Source organism: Telopea speciosissima, chromosome 8, assembly GCF_018873765.1.
Source record: "Telopea speciosissima isolate NSW1024214 ecotype Mountain lineage chromosome 8, Tspe_v1, whole genome shotgun sequence".
Taxonomy (NCBI): Eukaryota; Viridiplantae; Streptophyta; class Magnoliopsida; order Proteales; family Proteaceae; genus Telopea; species Telopea speciosissima.
In genome coordinates, this window is record NC_057923.1 from 53,092,499 (window position 1) to 53,115,714 (window position 23,216).

At 38.6% G+C, this 23,216-nt stretch overlaps 1 protein-coding gene across 1 annotated transcript in view; it reads right to left on the minus strand.

Annotated features, from left to right (window-relative positions):
• The window catches only part of LOC122671756 (probable methyltransferase PMT23), a 70,767-nt gene that overhangs the window by 21,734 nt on the left and 25,817 nt on the right, over positions 1 to 23,216 (minus strand). Inside the window, exons 2-6 of the mRNA XM_043869167.1 lie at positions 15,929 to 16,078; positions 14,964 to 15,234; positions 14,706 to 14,816; positions 14,282 to 14,459; positions 13,198 to 13,440 (exon numbers count right to left, since the gene is read on the minus strand). Coding sequence (XP_043725102.1) covers positions 13,198 to 13,440; positions 14,282 to 14,459; positions 14,706 to 14,816; positions 14,964 to 15,234; positions 15,929 to 16,078 — 953 coding nt within the window. The remainder of the gene's footprint in view (positions 1 to 13,197; positions 13,441 to 14,281; positions 14,460 to 14,705; positions 14,817 to 14,963; positions 15,235 to 15,928; positions 16,079 to 23,216) is intronic.

Consider the following 23,216-nt stretch of genomic DNA (forward strand, 5'->3'; position numbering starts at 1 on the left):
GTTCCTGTTCATCTTCCTATGATGTTGTACTGTGACAACAAAGCTGCAATCAGCATTGCACACAATCTAGTACAACATGATCGCACCAAGCATGTTGAAGTGGACAGACATTTTATTAAGGAGAAATTGGAAGAAGGATTGCTTTGTGTTCCCTTTGTGAAGTCTAATGATCAGGTTGCTGATATTTTCACTAAGAGAATGTCTGGAAAATTGTTCCATCCTAATCTAGTCAAGTTGGGCATGATTGACATATTTGCTCCAACTTGAGGGGGAGTGTTAAAGTTTGTACACCAAAATACCGTGGGGGTATTCTGGTCTTTTTCCTTTCGTTATTTCATGTACAGCCATGGCAGCTTAGTTAGGGGCAATTATATCCATGTAGTTTCAATCTCATATTATAAATATATGGCTTAGGGTCTACCTTAGACCATCTAAGCATTATTCTCTAATTCTAACTCTCTCAACAAACTCAATATTGAGGCCGGCCAAAAAATCGAAAACACGTAAGCCATCCTCCCACTTACGGAAGGCCGTCACATCAACGTTGTAGGTGGTAGTGAAGGTGCCCAGAAAGTCTAACTATTGCCACATAGTACACATGGTATTGTAATACTGAGATAAGGACAACTCCAACTGCTCGGTAGAGTTAATCTTCTGACGAAGCTCGTAACATTGGGTAGCATTCCCAACCTGAGAATAGGTGTCCTTGGCTGTCTTCCAAATCTTTGCAGCCAAATCAAGGAGATAGCGCCCGGCAATATCTTGTTCCATTGAATTGACAAGATAGGACATTACCAAAAAATTGAAGTTCATCCATCGACCCAGTGCAAAACCAGCCTCGGTAGGACTGACCTGAGTGCCCGTGATATAGACAGAGAGAGCACGGGAGCCAATTGTGAACAAGCAGGAACGAGACCAGAAAAGATAATTGCTGCCATTTAATTTGATGGGATTCACCGGAAACAGAATAAAGTCACGTTGGGATGAACCATCAGAACTAGAGGGAGCAGACGTGATCTCTGAAACGTTAGGCATTGTGGCTGGAAAAAATCGCAGAAACCAATAAACAAAGCCCCAAAAAAAATCAGAACATATGGAGGGGAAAAAAAGAACCCTCGGTGGGAGTCAACTCACCACCAAGGGTGGGGAAAAAAACACGGCAAAAGTGGGGGGGCCTCTCGCGAGAAAGAGAGGAGGCGAGAAGCCTCCGGGCTGGCAGAAGGTGGTAGTGGGGTGGCCTGCTGTGGCTGGCGGAGGTGGCGGTAGGTGGTGGAGGGACCTGCAGGGGCTGGCAGAAGGTGGGAAAGGGCTGTCGGAGACTGGCAATGTTAGCTTTCCCAAAACTTTCAAAATACTATATAATTTTTAGCAACTCTAGTAACTGCATAAAATAATACAGAAACTCACAAAATTAATAACTCCATGAACCCAGAAGAAAGCATGTTAAAAACTGATTATACAAAAGATATTGACTGGGAATTTATAAGTAGAACATTGGGGAATCAAAAGCAACACTTGCAAGTAATATGTATCTAAGAAGAAAATGATTAAAACGAAAGCATTGGAAGAATTTAAAGGTTGCACTCATGGATGAAAAGTTTGGGGAAAGCTGATTGAGATGGTATGATCATATGCAACACAGGCCCACGATCAAACCACTGACAAGTGATATGGTACACATTGAAGGCTATACAAAGGACAAAGGATAGGCCAGAAAGGATGTACATCAAAAGAGTGAGAAAATACCTCACATCACTTAAAGTGTGATAGAAATAAATTGAACATGAGGATTCAAGTTGAAGGCCCTACATAGAGTGGAATTGTCGAACTGGATTCACATAAAAGACGTGTAGTTGGGGTACAAATTGGTCAAGCTGACCTTAGTTGAATTACATAGTTTGTGATTTAAACCAAGCTTCCTATAGGGTATTGAACTCTAATAATCCAAGTGCTTAGGTATGGAACATATGTCCAAAGATGGGTATGGATCCAAGGATAAATGAAGTGTCAGGGTAGCAGAGCTTATCAACTAGTTGGAATAAGAATTTATTGAGCTGACTTGAGTTGCATGGCTTATAGTCAAACCCAATCATAATAGGATAATGACCTATAAGTAATGTATACATTCCAAGGGTATTCTAGCAATCCCATAAATTGAATTGCAGAAAAATGGTTTTTGAAGGATTATAGGGTCTGAAGACTGTAAAAAATGAATACTTTGGTGATTCACAGAGCAAAGACAGATATCTTAAATTGATGAGAAGCCAAGTATTTTGTCGAACAATGTAATCAAATTTCCCTACAAAATGCTTTGATATGCTTGACAGTGAAGCAGTTACAATGTCTATGTTAGTATGTTCCACTTCCTGCCTCATATACCATTCTTCTTGTTGTAATATGGATATAAGGGTAGATTTGTCCTAGGGGCAGTACCGTACTTGTACCCATAGTTGTCAAGGCGTCCAGGCGGATCTCTAGGGGCCTATGCGACTGCCGCCATAGTGTAGGGTCCCTTGCACTGTTTTAATTGGTATCGGACCAGGTTCTGACTCTTATTTATGCCAAATGTCACTTAAGTAAATGTTTTTATATTTGTATTCCATTTATTTAAGATATTATTTATAAATAAGCAAATACCCTCTATTTAAATCCAATAAGAATAGTTATAAAATCAAATTCCAAAAGGATAAAAAGTCAACCCCCCAATTCAAGCACAAAAACTGGATTTTGGCGATAGGTAAAATTTTCAACTTTCTAATGCTTAGTTTTTTTTATCAAATCTAAAAATTCCATAAATCTTAATATGGTAAAACATTGCCAAAAACCCAAAGTGTGGTAAATTATTCATTTGTTTTTATATTTAAAAATTATTTTCATTCAGAGCGATTTTGATAGCATTCACGCACACCAAATAAGGTTTGACCAGCACATAACTCCTTCAATATAAATCAAATTTAAGCAATCTTGAATTTGTTGAAAAGCTGGTTTTGTGTTCTACCTAATATAAAAAGTCTCATATAAAAATAAAATCATTTGATCAATCAAACTTCTTTGAGAACAAGAACATTTTTCTAAATCAAGAGCAGTTTAATTACTTATTGATAAGATCATATTTTCTAAGAACAGTATAAACCAAATGTATGTTTTGATTGTTTCAAACTTCCAATAACTTGCTTCTTCAATTCTACTGTCTTCTAGTTCTAAGTTGATTTTTGATGATTTTATGTGGCTTAATATTGATTTTTGATTACTTAATGTTGATTTTTGATGACTTGATGTTGCTTACTATTGAATTTTTATGCCTTAATGTGTCTTAATGTTGATTTTTTATGATCTAAGGTACATATTGTAGCATAATAAATAATGTTAGAAAAGAGGGGAAATAAAAAAATAACACTTGGGCACTTAGGCACCCCTCCACCGCCTTAGGTCGCCTTGCCGCCTTGACAACTATGCTTGTACCTATTCTATTCTATTATAAATAAAACCTAAGCCTCTGTCAATTGACATTCCACATTCCCCAAATCATAACATGGTATCAAAGCAAGGATCCACCTTGGGATCCAAACCCTATACCAAACCTGCGCAAATCCTAGCATCAACCTTCCCCTCCTCTTGCCTCCTCTTCCTCTTGATTTCTGTTTCTCTCGCCCTCTTTTCCTCTCACCTCCTCTTCCTCTCAATTTCCCTTTCTCTCGCTTCTCTCTTTCTCTCAGTCCCCTTTCTTTCTCGCCTCTCTCGATCTCCTCTCTCTCCAGTCTCCTCTCAGTTTTCTCTCCATCGAACCGAGAGAGAGATCCTTCCGTCGGTGGTAGAGTTTCTTCCCAACGAGGGCTTTGCCCTTTGCTGATCCCTCCTATTTCCTCACATATGGTTTGAGGGATCCTCTTCTTGATAGTATATTGTTCACGGAGAAGATTTGATGCTACAGTGAAGATTTGATAAGGTTGCTGCCCTTCCTGTAGCATGAGTGAGAAGTTCTTCTCCATCAAATCTTTTCTTTTAAAGTTTTGATTGATTTGAGATCAGCAACCATGTTTGACATCACAACTACATCTACTAGAACTGATGGAATGGTCGTAGTGACTTTCCATTGTTCCCTGTTAGCTCTATCAAGTTGGATGGGAGCAATTACTTGATGTGGTCTCGATCCTGCTTCTTGTCTCTCGATTCCCGTGGTTTTTCAAGGTATTTGACAAGTAAATCTGAGAAGCCTACTTCTACTGGTCCAACTTTGAAGAAGTTGAGTTCGGATAATTCATTGGTAATGTCCTTATGAATTTCATGCATCCTAATATTGCACGGGGTTGCCTATTATTGGATACGGCTACAAAGATTTGGAAGGCTACCAAGGACACATACTCTCAAGTTAGGAATGACACCCAGGTTTATGAATTGAGGAAGAAAATACATGAAAACAAAGAGAAGGAGATGTCTTTATCCCAATACTACTCTGAGTTGCGTGGTATATGGCAGGAGTTAGATTTCTATAAGACTTTCAAGTTTCAAGCCACTTGTTCTGCAGATGCTACTAGTTTCAAGAAGCACGAAGACAAACTTCGGGTTTATGATTTCTTGGCAGGTCTCGATGTGGAATATGATCAGATATGTGCTCATGTCCTCAGTCGTGATCCTTTTCCTTCTCTGGAGCAATATTATGCTATGGTTCAGTTAGAAGACAGTCACCATACTGCCATGCTTCAAACCATATCCCAGGAGCGATCAGCTCTATTTTCAGGCTCTAGATCACAATCTCAAGGAGGTTTCACACGTTCTTGTGATTGTTCTTCCACTAACAAGGAAGTTGTGAAGTGTGATTATTCTGGTAAAGAGCACCAAACCATAGATTGTTGGAAACTTCATGGTTGTCCCACTAATTCTTCTCGTGGTCATGGTAGGGGCCGATCCAACCAATCCCATGTAAACCATACTGAGACAATTGATGCTGCCCCCATGGGTGCCTCTTTATCACATGACGAGTTGCAACTTCTCCGGAGTCTGATGACCAAGTTAGAGCCCTCTTCCTCACCTTCACCATTGGCTGCCTCTGCCTCTACTGTACCAGTCACATCTGACTCCAATTTTTCTCACTCAGGTATTTCCTTCAATGGTCACTATGCCTCAGTTGTATCCGTCCCTTGGATAATTGCCTCAGGGGCCACTGACCATATGATTGGGTCTTCCAATTAATTTTCTTCCTACTCTTTGAGTTCAGGTAAAGAAAGGGTTAGGGTTGCTGATGGTACCCACTCCACTGTCTCTGGGAAGGGATCCATCCAGTGCTCTTCTCTGTTATCCTTATCTTCCTTGTTACATGTTCCTAATTTCTCTACTAATCTTCTTTCTATCAGTAGCCTTACTCGTATTTGAATTGTAAGGTAACCTTTTTTCCTTCTCACTATGTCTTTCAGGACTTGGAGACGAGGAAAACGATTGGCAGTGGTAAAGTGCATGGTGGCTTATACTTGCACAACAATGGTACTCCTACTTCCACCATCAGCACACAGGCTCATCAATTTGATTCCTCCTCTGCTCTGATCAAGGTATCCTTCATCAAACTAGTTGTGTTGATATCCCTGTTCAAAATTGGATAGATTATCCGGAGACTTTTGTACCGGTTGAGAAGATGAATACTATCAAAGTTATCCTCTCCTATGAAGTCAACTTTGGATGGAAACTGCAACAATTAGATGTGAAGAATGTGTTCCTCCATGGTGAGCTTGAGGAGGAAGTCTATATGGAGATTCCTCCTGGTTTTTCTACCAAGGAAACACAAGGAAAGGATTGCACATTGAAGCGGGCATTGTATGGACTGAAGCAATCTCCCAGGGCTTGGTTTGGTCGTTTCCATAAGGCTATGATTTCAGTTGGATACAGGCAGAGCAATGCTGATCTGAGCATACTCTTAATGCAAAAGTCGACCTCGAACCAAGGAGAGACCAATTGCAGCCAGGATCAACAAAATAAGGCAGAACAAATTGAATATAACTGAAAATTTATTGCTTGTTTTTGTTTACATATAAAAGAAGAAACATAAAAGGATAATAAGAAGAAGAGGATATAGAAGGGGGAGATAGGATCAGCTCTCTCAGCCCATCATCCTCTCACTTAGGGCCTCTAACCCATGGTCTGTCGTCGTTGCCGCGTCCATAGTTCAAGAACTCGCGAGATCTAGCCGAGTTTCTCGGTATTTAGAAAATCCGAGACGAGATGGGGGTTGAGTCACAAAAGTACAATATCTCGCCGAGATCTCGGTTTGACATAGGAAAAGGCCCATCTAGGTCCTTTATATGAGTGCCAGATCTCGAGATCTTGCTGAGAATTCTTGGTATACAGACACCTATCTATGCCAAGAACCAAGACAGACACTTATTTATGCCTAATATCATTTAAGTAAATGTTCATTTACTTAAGATATTATTCATAAATAAGCAAATACCCCCCTTTTTTAATCCAATAAAAATAGTTAAAAAAATAAATTCCAAAAGGAAAAAAAGTCAACCCCCCAGTTCAATAACAAAAACTGAATTTTCGGCGGTGGGTGCATTTTTCAACTTTCTAATGCTGGGGTTTTTCTCAAATCTAAAAATTCCATAAATCTTATTATGGTAAAATCATAGTCCGAAATCTCGCCAAGATTCTCGGTTTTCCAATTTCCCAAGTCGAGATGGCCTACGAAACTTAAAATGTCAATATCTCTCTGAGATCTCGGTTTGACATAGGAAACTGCCCACCTAGGTCCTTTATATGAGTGCCAGATCTCGAGATCTTGCTAGAAATTCTTGGTATACAGACACCTATCTATGCCAGGAACCAAGACAGAGAAGACAGACACTTATTTATGCCTAATATCATTTAAGTAAATGAAATAGTATTTCATTTACTTAAGATATTATTCATAATAAGAAAATACCCCCCCATTTGAATCCAATAAAAATAATTAAAAAATCAAATTCCAAAAGGAAAAAAAATCAACCCCAGTTCAAGAACAAAAACTGGATTTTCGGCGATAGGTGTAAGTTTCAACTTTCTAATGCTAGGGTTTTTCTCAAATCTAAAAATTCCATAAATCTTATTATGGTAAAACATTACTAAAAACCAAAAGTGCGATAAAATATTCATTTGTTTGATGTCCAAAAATTATTTTCATTGAGCGATTTTTGACATTCGCGACATCGAATTAAGTTTGACGATACATAACTCTTTCAATATAAATCAGATTTTAGCAATCTTGGACTTGTTGGAAAGCTATGTTTTGAAAACTTTCCAACAAGTCCAAGATTCTTAAATCGATTCCTATGAAGGAGTTATTTACGGTCAAACTTAATTCGTGTCGCAAATCTTGTCAAAATCGCTGAATGAAAATATATTTTGGACATCAAAACAAATGAATATTTTACCATACTTTTGGTTTTTAGCAATGTTTTACCATATTAAGATTTACGGAATTTTTAGATTTGAGAAAAACCCCAGCATTAAAAAGTTAAAAATTACACCTACCACCGAAAATCCAGTTTTTGTTCTTGAACTGGGGGGTTGACTTTTTTTCCTTTTGGAATTTGATGTTTTAACTATTTTTATTGGATTCAAATAGGGGTTATTTGTTTATTTATGAATAATATCTTAAGTAAATGAACACTAACTGAAACACCTATTTGGACTTTGTTTTTGCAAAATCTAATAATGCCATTGTGTTTAAATGGCCTAAAATAGGCTGTATACCGATTTTCAGACCCAAAAGAGGTCTAAAACCCACCGAGATGGGCTTCCGAGTCGGAAAAAAAAAAATGCACAAACTCGCCGAGATCTCGGCCCAACTCGGTTTTTTGCTAGGCCGAGATGGCTCCGAGACCCGAGTTTATTGCTAAAAACTAAAAGTGCGGTAAAATATTCATTTGTTTTGATGTCCAAAAAACTATTTTCATTCAGAGCGGTTTTGACAGCATTCCCACACACCGAATTAAGTTTGACCGGTATATAACTCTTTCAATATAAATCAGATTTTAGCAATCTTGGACTTGTTGGAAAGCTTTGTTTTGAAAGCTTTCCAACAAGTCCAAGATTGCTTAAATCTGATTTATATTGAAAGAGTTATGTACCGGTCAAACTTAATTCGGTGCGTGCGAATGCTATCAAAATCGCTCTGAATGAAAATATATTTTTGGACATCAAAACAAATGAATATTTTACCGCACTTTTGATTTTTAGCAATGTTTTACCATATTAAGATTTATGAAATTTTTTTATTTGAGAAAAACCCTAGCATTAGAAAGTTAAAAATTGCACCTACCGTCGAAAATCCAATTTTTGTTCTTGAACTGGGGGGTTGATTTTTTTTACTTTTGGAATTTTATTTTTTAACTATTTTTATTGGATTCAAATAGGGGGGTATTTGCTTATTTATGAATAATATCTCAAGTAAATGAAATACAAATACAAAAGCATTTACTTTATTAGGCATAAATAAGTGTGTTTGTCCTGTGTCTGTCCTGGTTTCTAGCATAAGTAAGTGTCTGTCCTGCTTTCTCACTAACTGAAACTCCTATTTGGACTGTGTTTTTGCAAAATCTGATAGTGCCATTGTGTTTAAATGGCCTAAAATAGGCTAAATACCAAGTTTCAGACCCAAACTAGGTCTAAAATCCACCGAGATGAGGCTTCGAGTCGAGAAAAAAAAAAGTGCACCAACTCGGCGGGATCTCAACTCGACTCGGTTTTTCAAGAATCCGAGTTGGCACCGAGACCCGAGTTTTCGAACCTTGGCTGCGTCTTACAGCTCCAACCATAACTCTTTTCTCTTCAATCTCTGTCCTTCTCTACTTAGCCTCAATACTCTTATTTATAATAACCCAATTACAAAGCAACCTTGTCCCAATTTAATTAAGAAACTAAATAAATCTAGAAAAGGAAACTACTAATTCATAAAACCTATAAAATAGAAACTTCCTATAAAATCTAGCCGCCATACCTCAAAATAGAAACTTTTATTTTAGAGAACAAAATAAAAATAGTAACAAACTAAATCTAGAAACTGAAGGAAATAGAAACTTAAGCCTACTTTCTAAATATGAAAATAGAAACTAAACTTTGGCAGCATTAGGATAGAAGCTTTTTCTACTTGATGGATCAACAGGATCTGCTAAAAAGCATCCCCACACAAGGTAAATATGGGTTGTGAAATTTTTCAAGTGAACAATACCATAAACAGTGTTTTGGTCTTTTTCTCTTCATATTTCGATCTACATCAACTCTCCCTATCTTGAAAAAAAAACTCGTCCTCGAGTTTGGTAGAGATGCCAAAGCTGACTTGCTTGATGAATCTTCAAGTAGAATACAACAACCGTCGATCTTGAACAGCCTCTCCTTAGCTTTGATACCAAATAATGCAAAAGTTGACCTCAAACCAAGGAAGAACTAGTGAGAGATCGATTGCAGCCAACATCAACACAATAAGGAAGAACAAATTAAATATAACTGAAACTTTATTGCCTTTTTTTTGTTTACATATAAGAAGAAACATAAAAGGATAAGGGGGTATAGAAGGGAAGGATAGGATCAGCTCTCTAGCTGTCATACATCAAAATAGAAACTTCTATTTTAGAGAACAAAATAAAATAGTAACAAACTGAAATTAGAAACTCAAGCCTACTTTCTAAATATGAAAATAGAAACTAAACTTTGGCAGCATTAGGATAGAAGCTTTTTCCACTTGATGGGCCCACAAGATCCACTAAAAAGCGTCCCCACACAAGGCAAATATGGGCTGTGACACTATTCACCTGAACAGTGCTTTGATCTTTTTGTCTTCATATTTTGATCACATCATCTGTTCATCAAAAAATCAGGTGATCACATTACTATTCTTATAGTCTTTGTTGATGATATTGTCGTGACAAGGAGTGATACTGAAATATCTCATCTAAAAGCCTACTTAGGAAAGGAATTTGAGATTAAAGATTTGGGAAAACTTCAGAATTTCCTTGGTATTGAGGTTGCTCGCTCCACTTGCAGTATCTTCTTGTCTCGAAGGAAGTATATCCTTGATCTTTTATCAGAGACCGGGATGTTAGGCTGCAAACCTACAGATAAACCTCTTGAGGCTAATGCTCATCTCAAGAGTAAGGATGGTTACTTAGTTGATAAAGGCTCACATACTCGGCCAGACATTGTTTATGCTATAAGCTTGGTCAGCCAATATATGCATGATCCCTACTCTACACATTTAGAAGGTGTGTTTTGAATCCTTCGTTATCTAAAGTCGGCTCTAGGGAAAGGTGCGGTATTTTCTTCCCATGATCACATGCGTGTAGAAGCTTTTACTGATGTTGATTGGGCTGGTTCTCCTGATGACCAGGGGTCCACATCCGGTTACTATACCTTTGTTAGTGGTAACCTTGTTACCTGGTGTAGCAAGAAGCAAGTTGTGGTTGTTCGATCTAGTGCTGAAGCAGAGTTTCCCACGATGACCCAAGGTATTTGTGAGTTGTTGTGGCTTCAGAATCTTCTCTAGGATCTCGATGTTGCAGTTCAACTCCCTATAATGCTATATTGTGATAGTAAATCAGCCATCATTACAGCTCATAACCCTGTTCAGCATGATCGGACGAAGCATGTACAGATTGATCATCATTTCATTAAACAAAAGTTAGACCAGGTGTTAATTGTGTTCCTTTTATTAAGCCTGGTGATCAGCTAGTAGATGCATTTACTAAGGGTCTTAGTAGTAGGGTTTTTCATCCAATTGTATGCAAGTTGGGCATGTTTGATATCTGTGCACCAACTTGAGGGGGAGTGTTGTAATATAGGTATAAGGGTAGATTTGTCCTAGGGGCACTACTGTACTTGTACCTATTCTATTCTATTATAAATAAAGCCTACGCCTCCATCGATTGACAAGCCATCATTCCCGAAATCGCAACACTTCTTTTAAATACTTGCATCCAAATTTGAGAAGATGTCAAGTAGTTACCCCATAGTTGTCAAGGCACCTAGGCAACCGAAGGCGGTGGGCTGCCTAGGCGACAAGGCGCCACCTAAGTGTCGCCTGGATGCCCTAGGTGTGTATTAGGTATATTTTTTGTATACATAATTATATATATTATGCTAACATCAACATAGAAGTTATATCAATGCACTATGATATAATTATGCTAATAATGACCTAATATGAGAAAAACAAGTTATATAAACAAAGCATAAGATATAATACAAGTATATTCATTAAAAAAAAAAAAAACACAAGCAATAAACATAAATCAACATGAAGTGTCAAAAAACTCATATAACACATGCATATTCATTATATATTCCTCTATAAATTGGCATACGCAATAATACCGGAAAATGGGAGGTTGAACAATAGAAGAGGTAATCATTTATATACTCAAGAATTCTTATATGGTGCAGTTGAACAATATTGACATACACAATAACACCACCTATAATCTATATACTCAAGAATTTTATATGATGCCAGTACAATCTTGTACAGAAACCAAAAATAGGGTTAGAAACGGAATTTATTTCATATAATCTAAAAATAAACTAAAAACAAACTATACACTAAGGTGCCCGCCCAAACCATAAGGCGTCCAAGGCGACACCCAGGTGACCAAGGCGGTCACCTTTCTTGCTTCAATTAAGGAGTGTTGTCGCCTTGGCCCAGAAAATCCGCCTATTGCCAAGGTGACGCCTAGACAACACCTTGACAATTATGGTTACCCCAAGAAATCTTTTATCTGCACTATAAATCCAGAGGGTAGTCAGTCGAAATGCCAACGCATTGCTCTTGACGAACATAAGTTTATTGCTATTTAGGGGACAATCAAACTGTAGCTCCAATCTATGTTAAGGGTTTTAAAACATGGGCTTCAACGCAATTTTAGCAATTCTGATTAGGACTGGACTAAGTTTTAACAGGTAACTAGGAGCTATATGAAAAACTGTCAGAATGGTTGGATAATAAAGAAGTAGGGGGTTGTTTTATACAGTAATACATGTAGATAAAAAGGTGATCAACAGAAGATGAAGCCATCAAGGACAAATCCAGAACAGTTAATAGAATGAGGAAATTAAAGAGGACTTCAAATTAAGTTTCACCACCTGAAGTGTTTGAGATCAATGAAATCTAACCAGTCAAGACGTTGCTATGAGCAAATTCCATCCAAAATTCCTCCACAGTTCTTTTTTTTTTGTAACCAACCTAAGGAGCAAGAAGACTTCAAAAAGGAATTTGTAAAAAATAAAAGTGGGTAATCAGAAGTTTGCTACTGCAACTTTCAGTAATCAAGGTCGAGATGAATCAAAATTCAAGAAAACCCAATTGTTTATGCATCTTATCTGCATTCAGTATGTATTTTGACAGTGTATAGAGTCAATTAAGCTACTTGGGTAAGTCAAACAATATTGTCTTCATGCAATGACTTGTTGAGCTCCAAAGGTCATTATTATACTTTTCAAAAGGGAAATAATGTATATGATATGCCAAAACCATAAGAAAAGGGACTTGGTTTATAAAGGCAAGCATATTTGAGATATTGTGCCAAAATCTCAAATTGGGCTAAGACCCCTATCTTGCTATTAGGTAGGAGTAACTTTCCTTCAGATCTATCTATTTCCTTTGTGCTTTCCCGGGTGGATAGCCTGCCTTTGCTACTATATTTCTACTATATTTTCATAGCAATCAACAGCAATAAACAATATTGGAGAAATGAAAATAAAAGGCCAACTATACAGATATACATAGATGTATCAATAAGATCTACCACAAAATAGAGCAGACTTAAACATACAAAAAATATGGGGAAAAGCAAACATGTCCAAATCACCCCCTACTAGAGGTAAGCTTGAGCCACATCGCAGTATAAAGGTTATAAAAATGATTGAAAAGACAACATTTTTAGTAAGGATTAAAAAAATAAGAAGTCTATACAGCAGGCCATTCGGCTGAGTTGGCCACCAAAATTTGGCGTATGTCTAATTCACAAAGTCACTCATATATCCGATAATCCAATCACTATAACTGACCACATGATCCCTCCAGATGGCTCAAACCAATGGTCATAGCCAAAATTAGCAAAGTGGACCCGTGGTTAGTCTGTTCCCATATGTATAACAGAAAAGGGAAGGCAAAAACCCAAACAGAAACAGGAAATGAAAACAAGATGAACCAACGTCATTTAGCTAACGTTATCTTACCCTCCATAGCCAGCATTCATATCCATTACATTCCGTATGCTTGACCAGTTGATTGCTAGGCCATCCAAATAAACATCTGATACAAGTGTGGACCAGTGTTTTGTGTCCTCAAAAAAATTTTCAGCTCTTGGTTCCCTTGATAAACTTGGAGGTTTACTACCAAGCCTTTCAGGCCAGGTTGTAGGCCACTTACCTGAGTCCCCTTGTGGAAGAGGGGGAAGACATCTACGAAGGGGTACATACCTGCCCACAAACAAGAGCTTCATAATAAAACTAAGAGTAATGGAAATTTGTTACACCTAAAAACAGAGAACAATAATAATAATGATAATGACGATAGCAATGATTATAATAATGGGAAAAATGACAGCCCAAAATCTGCCACATGGCAGATCCGTTGGCACTAAATTATTCTGGAAATATCCATGTCACCATCTATCAGTCTGGCAAATTTTAGCACAGTTCAATTTTCTAGATAGAGATACAAGGCTTTGGAAATTGGTTGAAAATTCAACTTTAGCAAATTTGGGGCTTCTCCACTTCATCCGTTGAAGATGCAAAAGTAAAATTTAACATATTGGGTCATAAAGTGGACATGAGACCTGAAACGTGATACATAAGGGAGAGGGGGATGGCCATCCAATGATTGGTTTGAACAAAGGAACAGTCCATGTGGCAGATATTAGGCAATCATCAAGGAGACCATTGCGTTGATAACAACAACAACAACAACAATATAAATAATGATATTACAACAACACAGCCCTATCCCAACTAAATGGGGTCGGCTACATAAATAATGATATTAATATTTAATTAAAAAAAAAGGTGTACCCAGTGCACAAGGCTCCCGCTATTGCGGGGTCTGAGGAGGGTCATAATGTACACAGCCTTAACCCCCGCTTCACAAAGTGGCTGTTTCCTGACTCGAACCCACGATCACTAGATTGCAATGGAGCAACCTTACCGTTGCGCTAAGGTCCGCCCTCTAATGATAATTTAATATTATTAGTATAATTAGTACTACTATCATCGACGATGATGACATCATTGTCAATGACCATGGTAAGGGTAAAAAAAGTACCATGAAGTGTTTTGCATATCCTTCTGATCACACAAGGGAGGATTATTTTCTTTGCGTTCCTCATAACAAGTATTTGAGATAGGCTTCTGATATATGACAAGCCCAATTCGAAGTCCAACTGGGTCTACAGTCTTTGCTACCATCTTCCAGCAGATGGATTCTGTCAAAGCTACCATAGCTGCAGGAAGCATCAAATTTTAAACCCTAATTTAGTAACATGCTGAAAGAACCCCACAATTTCATTAAAAAAATTGTATGAGAAGTTTCAATTGTTAATATGACAAGAAACTGATAAAATCAAGGGAGTGAACCACAGTTCCAAATTTCAAAAGCGTCCACTGACACATCTAGTTGACTTGTGGAGAACTTACATGAACATGAGAGTCCATCCTATTATACATAGAGGAGATAGATATAATCTTACAATTCCAGACACCCAGGTGCTTTGGGTCATCCCGATAAACTGGTGTCGCAGACCATATAAAAAATCCCCCAGGCCTAAGAATTCTGTTGAGCTCCATTAGTGGCTTCCCACCTACAATTTCATCCCAAAAAGCCCCAAGACTTTCACATAATTAACACAATGAACAGACAAAATCGACCATATAATAGAAGTATAGAACCATATATATATATATACTAAGGTTACTCAATTTAAAAAAAATGTTTAAGTATAACCTACCATCTCCATCCCAGTGGACCCTGCATCGTGCACAGTGAATCAAATCATACACATTATCTGGGAGAGTCAACCTCTGCGTCCCAATGACAGAAAGAAAAGCAGGAATACCCCGCTCTAAAGCAAACTGTATCTGAGCTTCGTGCTCATCTTTTGGGGCAAATGACATGGTGAGAACATCTTTCTCAAACAGGTAGCCACCAAAGCTAGCAACACCACAACCAACATCTAGGATAACCCTTGTTTGTTTTCCCCACCCAATACTTGGTAGAGTCTGGTGACATCAAAAGACCAATGCAAAATCAAATACAACCCACCAAATATCAGAAGTAAAAGCAAAATGCCATCCAGATAGAAAAAGAAGCATAGAATATTCTCTTATTCATAAGAACTAAAGAAAAAGATTTCATGTTTATCAATTGATTTTGATGGTGTCCTGCATTGTTAATGTTGTATACTTTTCTGCACCTTCTTGTTCTCATTATTAATATGATTTTTTAATGATTGAAAAAATTACAAGATGTATCAAAATGTCTTTTAAAGCATGTGGAACAATTATAAATTGGAAGGGTATTAATTACAAGTATAATGTTTCAAACATTAATAGTAACAGTACCACTACCAAGGTTAAGATCACACAAGAGTTGTTCTCCAACCTTGTAAATGTTCAGTCTTTTTTTTTTCTTTTTTTTTTTTTTGGAAGAGGGGGGGGAAGAGGGGGTTCTTATTCAATGGCACAGGAACAACATTAATTAAAAAAACAGCCAAAGCAGATCAGCCAAATTAGAACAAGAAATTATAGGGGAAAAACCAACACCAGTACTTACACCATACAGAAAATCATTATTCACCAAATCTCACAAATAAACCTGCCACCTGATCATCTCATTTTGGCATCCATTGGGTGAAATATAAGATATCCTATTTCAGATACTATTCCAGGTTTTGAGAGTCAACATACAATTTACCTTGTCTATGAACTTAATATAGCTCTTCACTCCTCCTTTAAATTGAGTACCACCTCCAGGAAAAACAAAGTAATCACCAGACTTACGCACCCAGTTTTGTTCCTTCTTGTATTCAACAAGTTTAGGATGAGGGACGTTATCAAACCAAATCTGAGACAAAGAAAAAGCAACCAGTCAACCATATCATTCTAGGTGAATAAACAAAGAAGAAAAAGTAAGCAATTATAACTTCCTGAAGGAAGTTTAAACCTCTATCCATTCCAGGGAAACTACAAAGCTTTGGTCTGGAGCAAATGAATTTCATATTGTCTTTTACCCACCTATCTTGGAAGCACGACAGAAATTTGGAAATAAATTTTCAAACACAATTCATTTTTTATGTATAGCAAAAAAAAAAGATTCATTCATACATGGTAGAAGATAGAATACTCTTCCTGACATTCAGCAAGAGCTCATGTAATGGGATAAAAAGAAGCAGTGCCAAAGAAAAAACAAATTGCTACCGAGTACCCACAGGATGGTTGTGTAAGATAGAATATTTGTTGTCTGCTTTTATAACATACCATGTCAGGTATTCATCAGGCTCAACGACCCAAAAACAGACATGCAGCCAAAAAACATGGTATTCATATTAACAGAAATAAACACATAAAATCATATTAATAGAAATACACAAACAAGGCAAGGCAAGTAGAGCCAATAATCTGAAGCAAAGAAATGAACAAAAGGGGGGGGGGGACTGACAGACCAACAATCACATTAGGAAATTAAGGTTTACGTTGATGGATATAAGATTATTAAAGTATTTGGAAATATGTGGTTTAAGTTTGAAAAGTAACAAACATGCTTTGATAGGACAAAGGGGGGTTAAGGTATGAAAATGTTCTGCAGATCATACAAGCAGCAGTACCCCAAAGTTGATGCTTGGAATGAGAGATTTTAGGTAGAAGTAGGATGAAGGGATTAAAATAAGTGTAGGATAGCATAGAATGGAAGGGTGGAAACAGAAAACGGAAGGCTAGAGTTTTAGGAAGGTTGTGATGAATTGATGATCAAGAACAAAATCTACTGGCACAGTATGGAAAACCATAAAATGGATGGCCATTGCCTTAGTTCTCTATACTGTCTAACAATAGTTGGTTCTATGGTTAAGTTTTGAATGGAGAATTCAATATCAGTAGAATATCTTAGACTGAAATCCAATGGAACAGCAGAGAATAAAAATAGAATTCCAGAAAATAATAGAAGAAAAGAAGAAGACCAACAAAATAAGATTTCTAGGCAATCAGACCTTAATTAGAATCATTGTGCCGCGGTTAATTTCCATCCCAACGATGTTAACCACCAAGTAACCATCAGTATGGATGGTGATTACTTCCAGAAAATAATAGAAGAAAAGAAGAAGAAGACGACAAAATAACTTAAGCACTTAGATTTCTAGGCATTAGACAGTCAGACCTTGATAAGAATCATTGTGCCCTGGTTAATTTCCATTTGAGGTCAGCATTCCTCTTAAGATGAATTAAGTCATAATTTCGTTGATTTGCTAAGTGAATTTGACAAGCATACCTACAAATATTTTTCTCTCAAAAAGAAATTTACTTTGTTGCCTTCAGAATGTGAAACCCTCTTGAGTATGAACTCAACTTTGAAATTCATTCCTAGTGAGCTCCTTGAGTCTCTTGGGGCCATTCCAAATGAGGAAGAAATTATCACTTCTATCCACTCTCTCAAGTTGAACCGGGCCCCTGGGCCAGATGGGTTTAGTATGGGATTCTTTTTAGCCACCTGGGAAATCATCAAAGAAGACCTCATCAAGGCTATCAGAAGTTTCTTCCTAAATCCAAACTAGATCAAAGGGGTGAACCACACTTTTCTTTGCCTCATTCCCAAGGAGGGAGCATCAGTGTGTCGGACTTCAGGCCTATTGCCCTCTACAACCTATTATACAAGCTTATTGCCAAAATCCTCGCCTTCTGGCTCAAGACTGTTGTGGATCTTCTTGTCAGTGAAAACCAATCAGCCTTCATTCCAGGTAGAAATATCTCTGATAACATCCTTCTTTGCAATGAGATTGTTAGATGCTTTGAGAGAAAGAACCATTCCCCAACTGCTCTTATGAAGATTGATATTCACAAAGCCTTTGATTCTCTGCAGTGGAATTTTATTGAAAAGGTGTTAGCTAAGATGGGTTTACATCCGGTCTTCATTCATTGGATCCATTGTTGCATATCTACCCCCAGGTTCTCAGTGCTTGTTAATGGCAGCACTGCAGGCTATTTTGCTTCTTCTGTGGGTGTTCGCCAAGGGTGCCCCCTTTCTCCTTACTGTTAGAGTTATTAGAATGGTTGTATAAGGGTTGTTCTGTCATTGTCTTATTATTAGACATGGTTAAGTTGTATTTCTGTTATTTCTTCTTATTTCTATTTACCTCCCGAGGGAGGTCTATGTAATTCTTAGAAATGATTAATGAAGTGAATATGCATGTTGAGAATCACTCAACACACATAATCGATTATTCTACCAATCTCTCTTCTTCTTCTCTTCTCTTCTACTCTTCTTCTCCTTTGTTGCTGTAAATTACTTCTCCCTTACAAGAATCGATCCTCTTTAAGTTCAAACTTGGTATCAGAGCCAGCTTCTCTGGTTTGAGAGTCGGCTACTCAGTTTTACCTTTCACCTCTCTTTGGAACCTCAAAAAGGATAGAGGGTTCTATTAGAAGCTGTACAATGTGAAGTAATACATCTCTTAGAGTTCCATTCTTGAACCAACATATGAAGTTTGAAGCTGGAGATGTTGTTGCAGAAGTTTGAAGCCCTAAACTTTGCTCCTCAAGTTACTGCCAGCACCTCCACATTTCTCTTGGTTTCTTCCTGCTCCCTCAACCATTTGGGATGAGGTTTGCTGCATTTGGATCGCCTAGGGGTATCTTTTCATACCCCCTAGCACTCGGTTAAAGAAGGTCACAGTTTTGAGGAACGTTGCTCGATTTTCTCCTGCTCCAACAGTACCATCTGCTCTGCTGCTCTGTTTCTGCTGCTTGTTTGCTCTCTTCGTTGTTGGCAGCCAACACATTGGGTGGTTATGAGGTGTTATAATGGAAGGTTTGAGTTGTTTACATCTTGTTGCATTTGAAGGTTATTAGTTGAAACTTTTTTTGGAAGTTCTTTTTATGATTATGTGATGGATGGCTGCTGGAATGATGTTGAGATGCACCCAAGGTGTTTGATTTAAGTTCTCCTTGAGGATTCACCTCCTTTTTTGCTGCTGGAACTGTTTGGGCAGTGAATTGTTCTCTTTGTTTGCTGGATTTCTTGCTTGTGTGTGGGTAGAGGTTGCTCCCCAGTTGTGCAAGACACCAATCTGTTTTGTTGAGTATTTTGGTACCATGTCTACTATGTCTGGGGCTGATTCTAAGGTCAGTGGACCAATTTCGGCTAGTGGTCTCTCCACTATGGCTTCCTTTGACAATCCCAACACCCAAATATCTGTTGTGAAATTGGACAATACCAACTACTTGGATTGGTCCCGTTCTGTGAAGATGTCCCTGCGTAGTAGGGGAAAGTTGGGGTATATTACTGGCTCTATTAAGGAGCCTGCTACTACTGATCCGGGATACCTGAAGTGGGAGACTGAGAACTCCACAGTTATGACTTGGTTGGTTTTCTCCATAAAACCTGAGATCAATAGGAGATTTATGGACAAGGAGACTGCCAAGGATATGTGGGACAGTGTTTCCCGGACCTTTGATCGAGTTGGTGACTATGCAAAGGTGTACCAAATCCACCAAAAGGTCACCAATATGAAGCAGGGTGATAGGAGCATCTCTGAATACTATAACACTGTTATCAGCCTATGGCAGGAATATGATCACTACAAGTATCTTCGATTGTCCAACTCTGAGGATGAAGCCAAGGTTTACAAGAATCGAGAAGTTGAAAGGATCTTTTCGCTACTTCGTGGGCTCAATCCAGAGTATGAGCCCATTCGTCTGCAGATCCTAGGGAGGTCTCCCTTTCCATCCTTGGATGAAGTATGTAGTTACTTGCAAAGTGAGGAAACCAGGAGAACAACTATGGATATTGCACCATCAACAGAGAAATCTACTCTTGTTTCTAGTTTCCACAGAGACTGGAAAAGTGGGGGGAAAGGCTAAGGGCCAACTCGTGGCCGTGAGAGATTTAAATGTGATCACTGTGGAAAGCTGGGACACACCAAGGACAGGTGTTGGGACCTTCATGGGAAGCCCCCTGGTATACGTGGTGGTTCATCTAGTACCCGTGGAGGCAAGCGAGGGGGAGCTAGGGCTCACTCTATGACATCCAAGTCTGAGACATCTAGACCCCAGCCAGCTCCTGATTCCCTTTCACAGGATGATATTACAGCCCTTCGTCGGCTGATCTCTCACCTTGGAGGGCCAGCTACTGGTTCTACCTCTGGAGGGTCAGCTACTTCTGCCTCAGCTCTGCAGGTTTCGTCTGCTCCTTCTACTACACCCACCTGGATTATTAACTCTGGAGCCTCTGATCACATGACTGGTATGTCACAGTATTATGATTCCTACTCCATTTGCTCTGGCTGGGACAAGGTAAGGGTTGTTGATGGTTCCCTTTCTTCTGTCTCTGCCAAGGGCAATGTGAGAGTTACTCCTATTTCTCTTAAGTCTGTCCTTTATAGTCCTGATTTTGCTACTAACCTATTATCAATGAGTCACCTAACCAAATCTTTAAATTGTTGTGTCACTTTCTTTCCTTCCTATTGTCTTTTTCAGGATTTGGAGACAAAGAGGGTTATTGGCAGTGGGACTGAAAAAGGAGGACTCTACCTTCTTGAACCAAGGTTACCTAATCAATCTACTACTGCAGCTTATGTTTGTGGTCGGAGTGACCGTAGTACTTTGGAGTCTGTAATGCTTTGGCATCAACGTTTGGGCCATCCCTCTTTTGTTGTTATGAGGAGACAGTTACCCCACTTGTTTACTTCTTTTCCTTCTTCTTATGTTTTTCAGTATGAATCTTGTATTTTTGCTAAATAGTGCCACACATCTTATCCTTATCGTGGTAATAGATCTACTGCACCTTTTTCTCTTGTTCATACTGATGTTTGGGGGCCTTCTCCTACTACTTCTTTGTCTGGATTTCGTTACTTTGTTTCATTTGTGGATGACTATTCTAGGTCTACTTGGACTATTTTATTGAAACAAAAGAGTAATGTTTGTGATGCTTTCAAGGATTTTTATCAACTTATCAGTACTCAGTTTGGTACTCGAATCCAAATTGTTAGGTCTGATAAGAGGGGTAAGTACATGTGTGGGGGGCTTCAACAGTTTTACTGATAATGGCATCATCCATCAACTGGCATGTGTTGACACCCTCAACAAAATGGGGTGGCTGAGAGAAAAAGTTGCCACTTGTTGGAAATCACCAGGGATTTTCTCTTTGGTATGCATGTGCCTAAGACTTTCTGGTCTGATGCACTTCTTACCGCTGCCTTTCTTATTAACCGGATGCCAATTCCACTCCTTGGCTCCAAATCTCCCCTGGCTCTTCTTTCTCCTCAATCCTCAGTCTTCTCTTTGCCTCTAAAAGTCTTTGGTTGTGTTTGTTCTGTTCATGTCAACAAATCAGCCCGCACCAAGCTTGATCCCAAAGCTCTCAAGTGCATCTTATTGGGCTACTCTAATTCAACCAAAGGATATAAGTGCTACCATCCACCTTCCCGAAGGCGACTTCTCTCCAAAGATGTCACCTTCTTTGAGTCTATTCCTCACTTCTCCTCAGCATCCTCTTCAAGGGGAGAGTACTAGAAGTGAACAGGATGCTGATGTCATTCCTTTTCTATCTCCCTTGCCTACCTCTACTTCCCCATTCCTATTCTATATTGGAAAATACAAAGAAGTGGATGTTGTTGATATTAATACTAGTAGTGTTGGTGATGCTTGCAGTGGTGGTGATGCTAGCAGGAAAAAAGAATACAAGGGAATAAGATTCAAAGATGTTGTATTCACAAGAGGTGAATGCTTGTTAAAGGGAAAAAGAAAGCAACCCTGGTATGCGTTGAAGGGAAAGCAACCCTGCTAAACCCCCTCTTTGGATCCACATCCTCAGTCTCATCCTCCTCAGTCAGGTAACACTTCTCCATCTAAATTAGGTCCTCCCATTGCTATGAGAAAGTGGAAGAGAGCCTACACTAACCCCATAGCCTAGTTTGTTTCCTATGACTCTATTTCTCCTATAGGATTTTCTTTTCCACTTCCCTTGAGTCTTCTTCCATTCCCAAAAATGTCACAGAGGGTCAGAGGCCTTATCCAATCCAAAATGGATGCAAGCAATGTCTGAGGAAATGGTGGCTCTGGAAAAGAACAATACTTGGACACTAGTTGATCTTCCCAGGGGAAGAACTCCAATTGGATGGAGACGGGTTTATACCATTAAGTATAGATCCGATGATATAGTGGAAAGATACAAAGCTAGGTCGGTTGCAAAAGGGTATAGTCAAGTGTATGGCATTGACTACCAGGAGACTTTTGCCCCTGTAGCCAAGCATAACTCAATCAGGGTTCTTCTTTTAGTGGCAGCCAATAAAGATTGGCCAATGTACTAATTAGATGTGAAGAATGCATTTCTTCATGGAGATTTAGCAGAAGAAGTGTAGATGCAGCCTCCACCTGGTTTTAAGTGTCCCTCAGATGAAGGGAAAGTGTGTCTCTTGAAGAAAGCTCTCTATGGCCTCAAACAGTGTCCTAAGGCCTGGTTTGAGAGATTTAGACAAGTCATCTTGAAGAATGGGTATTATCAGAGTCAAGCTGACCACACCTTGTTTATCAGAAGAGGTAATGGTACAGTTATAGCTCTCATTGTCTATGTTGATGACATTGTGGTAACTGGGAATGATGTTACTGAGATAAACAGATTGAAGTCTTATCTCGCTAAATAGTTTGAGATAAAAGACCTTGGACTCTTGAAATACTTCTTCGGTATTAAAGTATCTAGATCAACGAAAGGAATCAACATCTGCCAAAGGAAATTTGTCTTGGATCTTCTAAAAGAGACAAGCATGATGGGGTGCAAACCAGTAACTACCCCCCATTGATCTGAATCATAAGCTTGGTGATGAATGTGGTTCTTCTCCTATAGATGTCAGCAAGTACCAAAGCTTAGTTGAGAAACTAATCTATCTCTCCTTGACTTGACCAGACATCTCTTATGCAGTTGGAGTGGGGAGTCAGTTCATGCATGCTCCCAGGAATGGACATCTGGATGTGGTTTATCGCATCATTAGGTACTT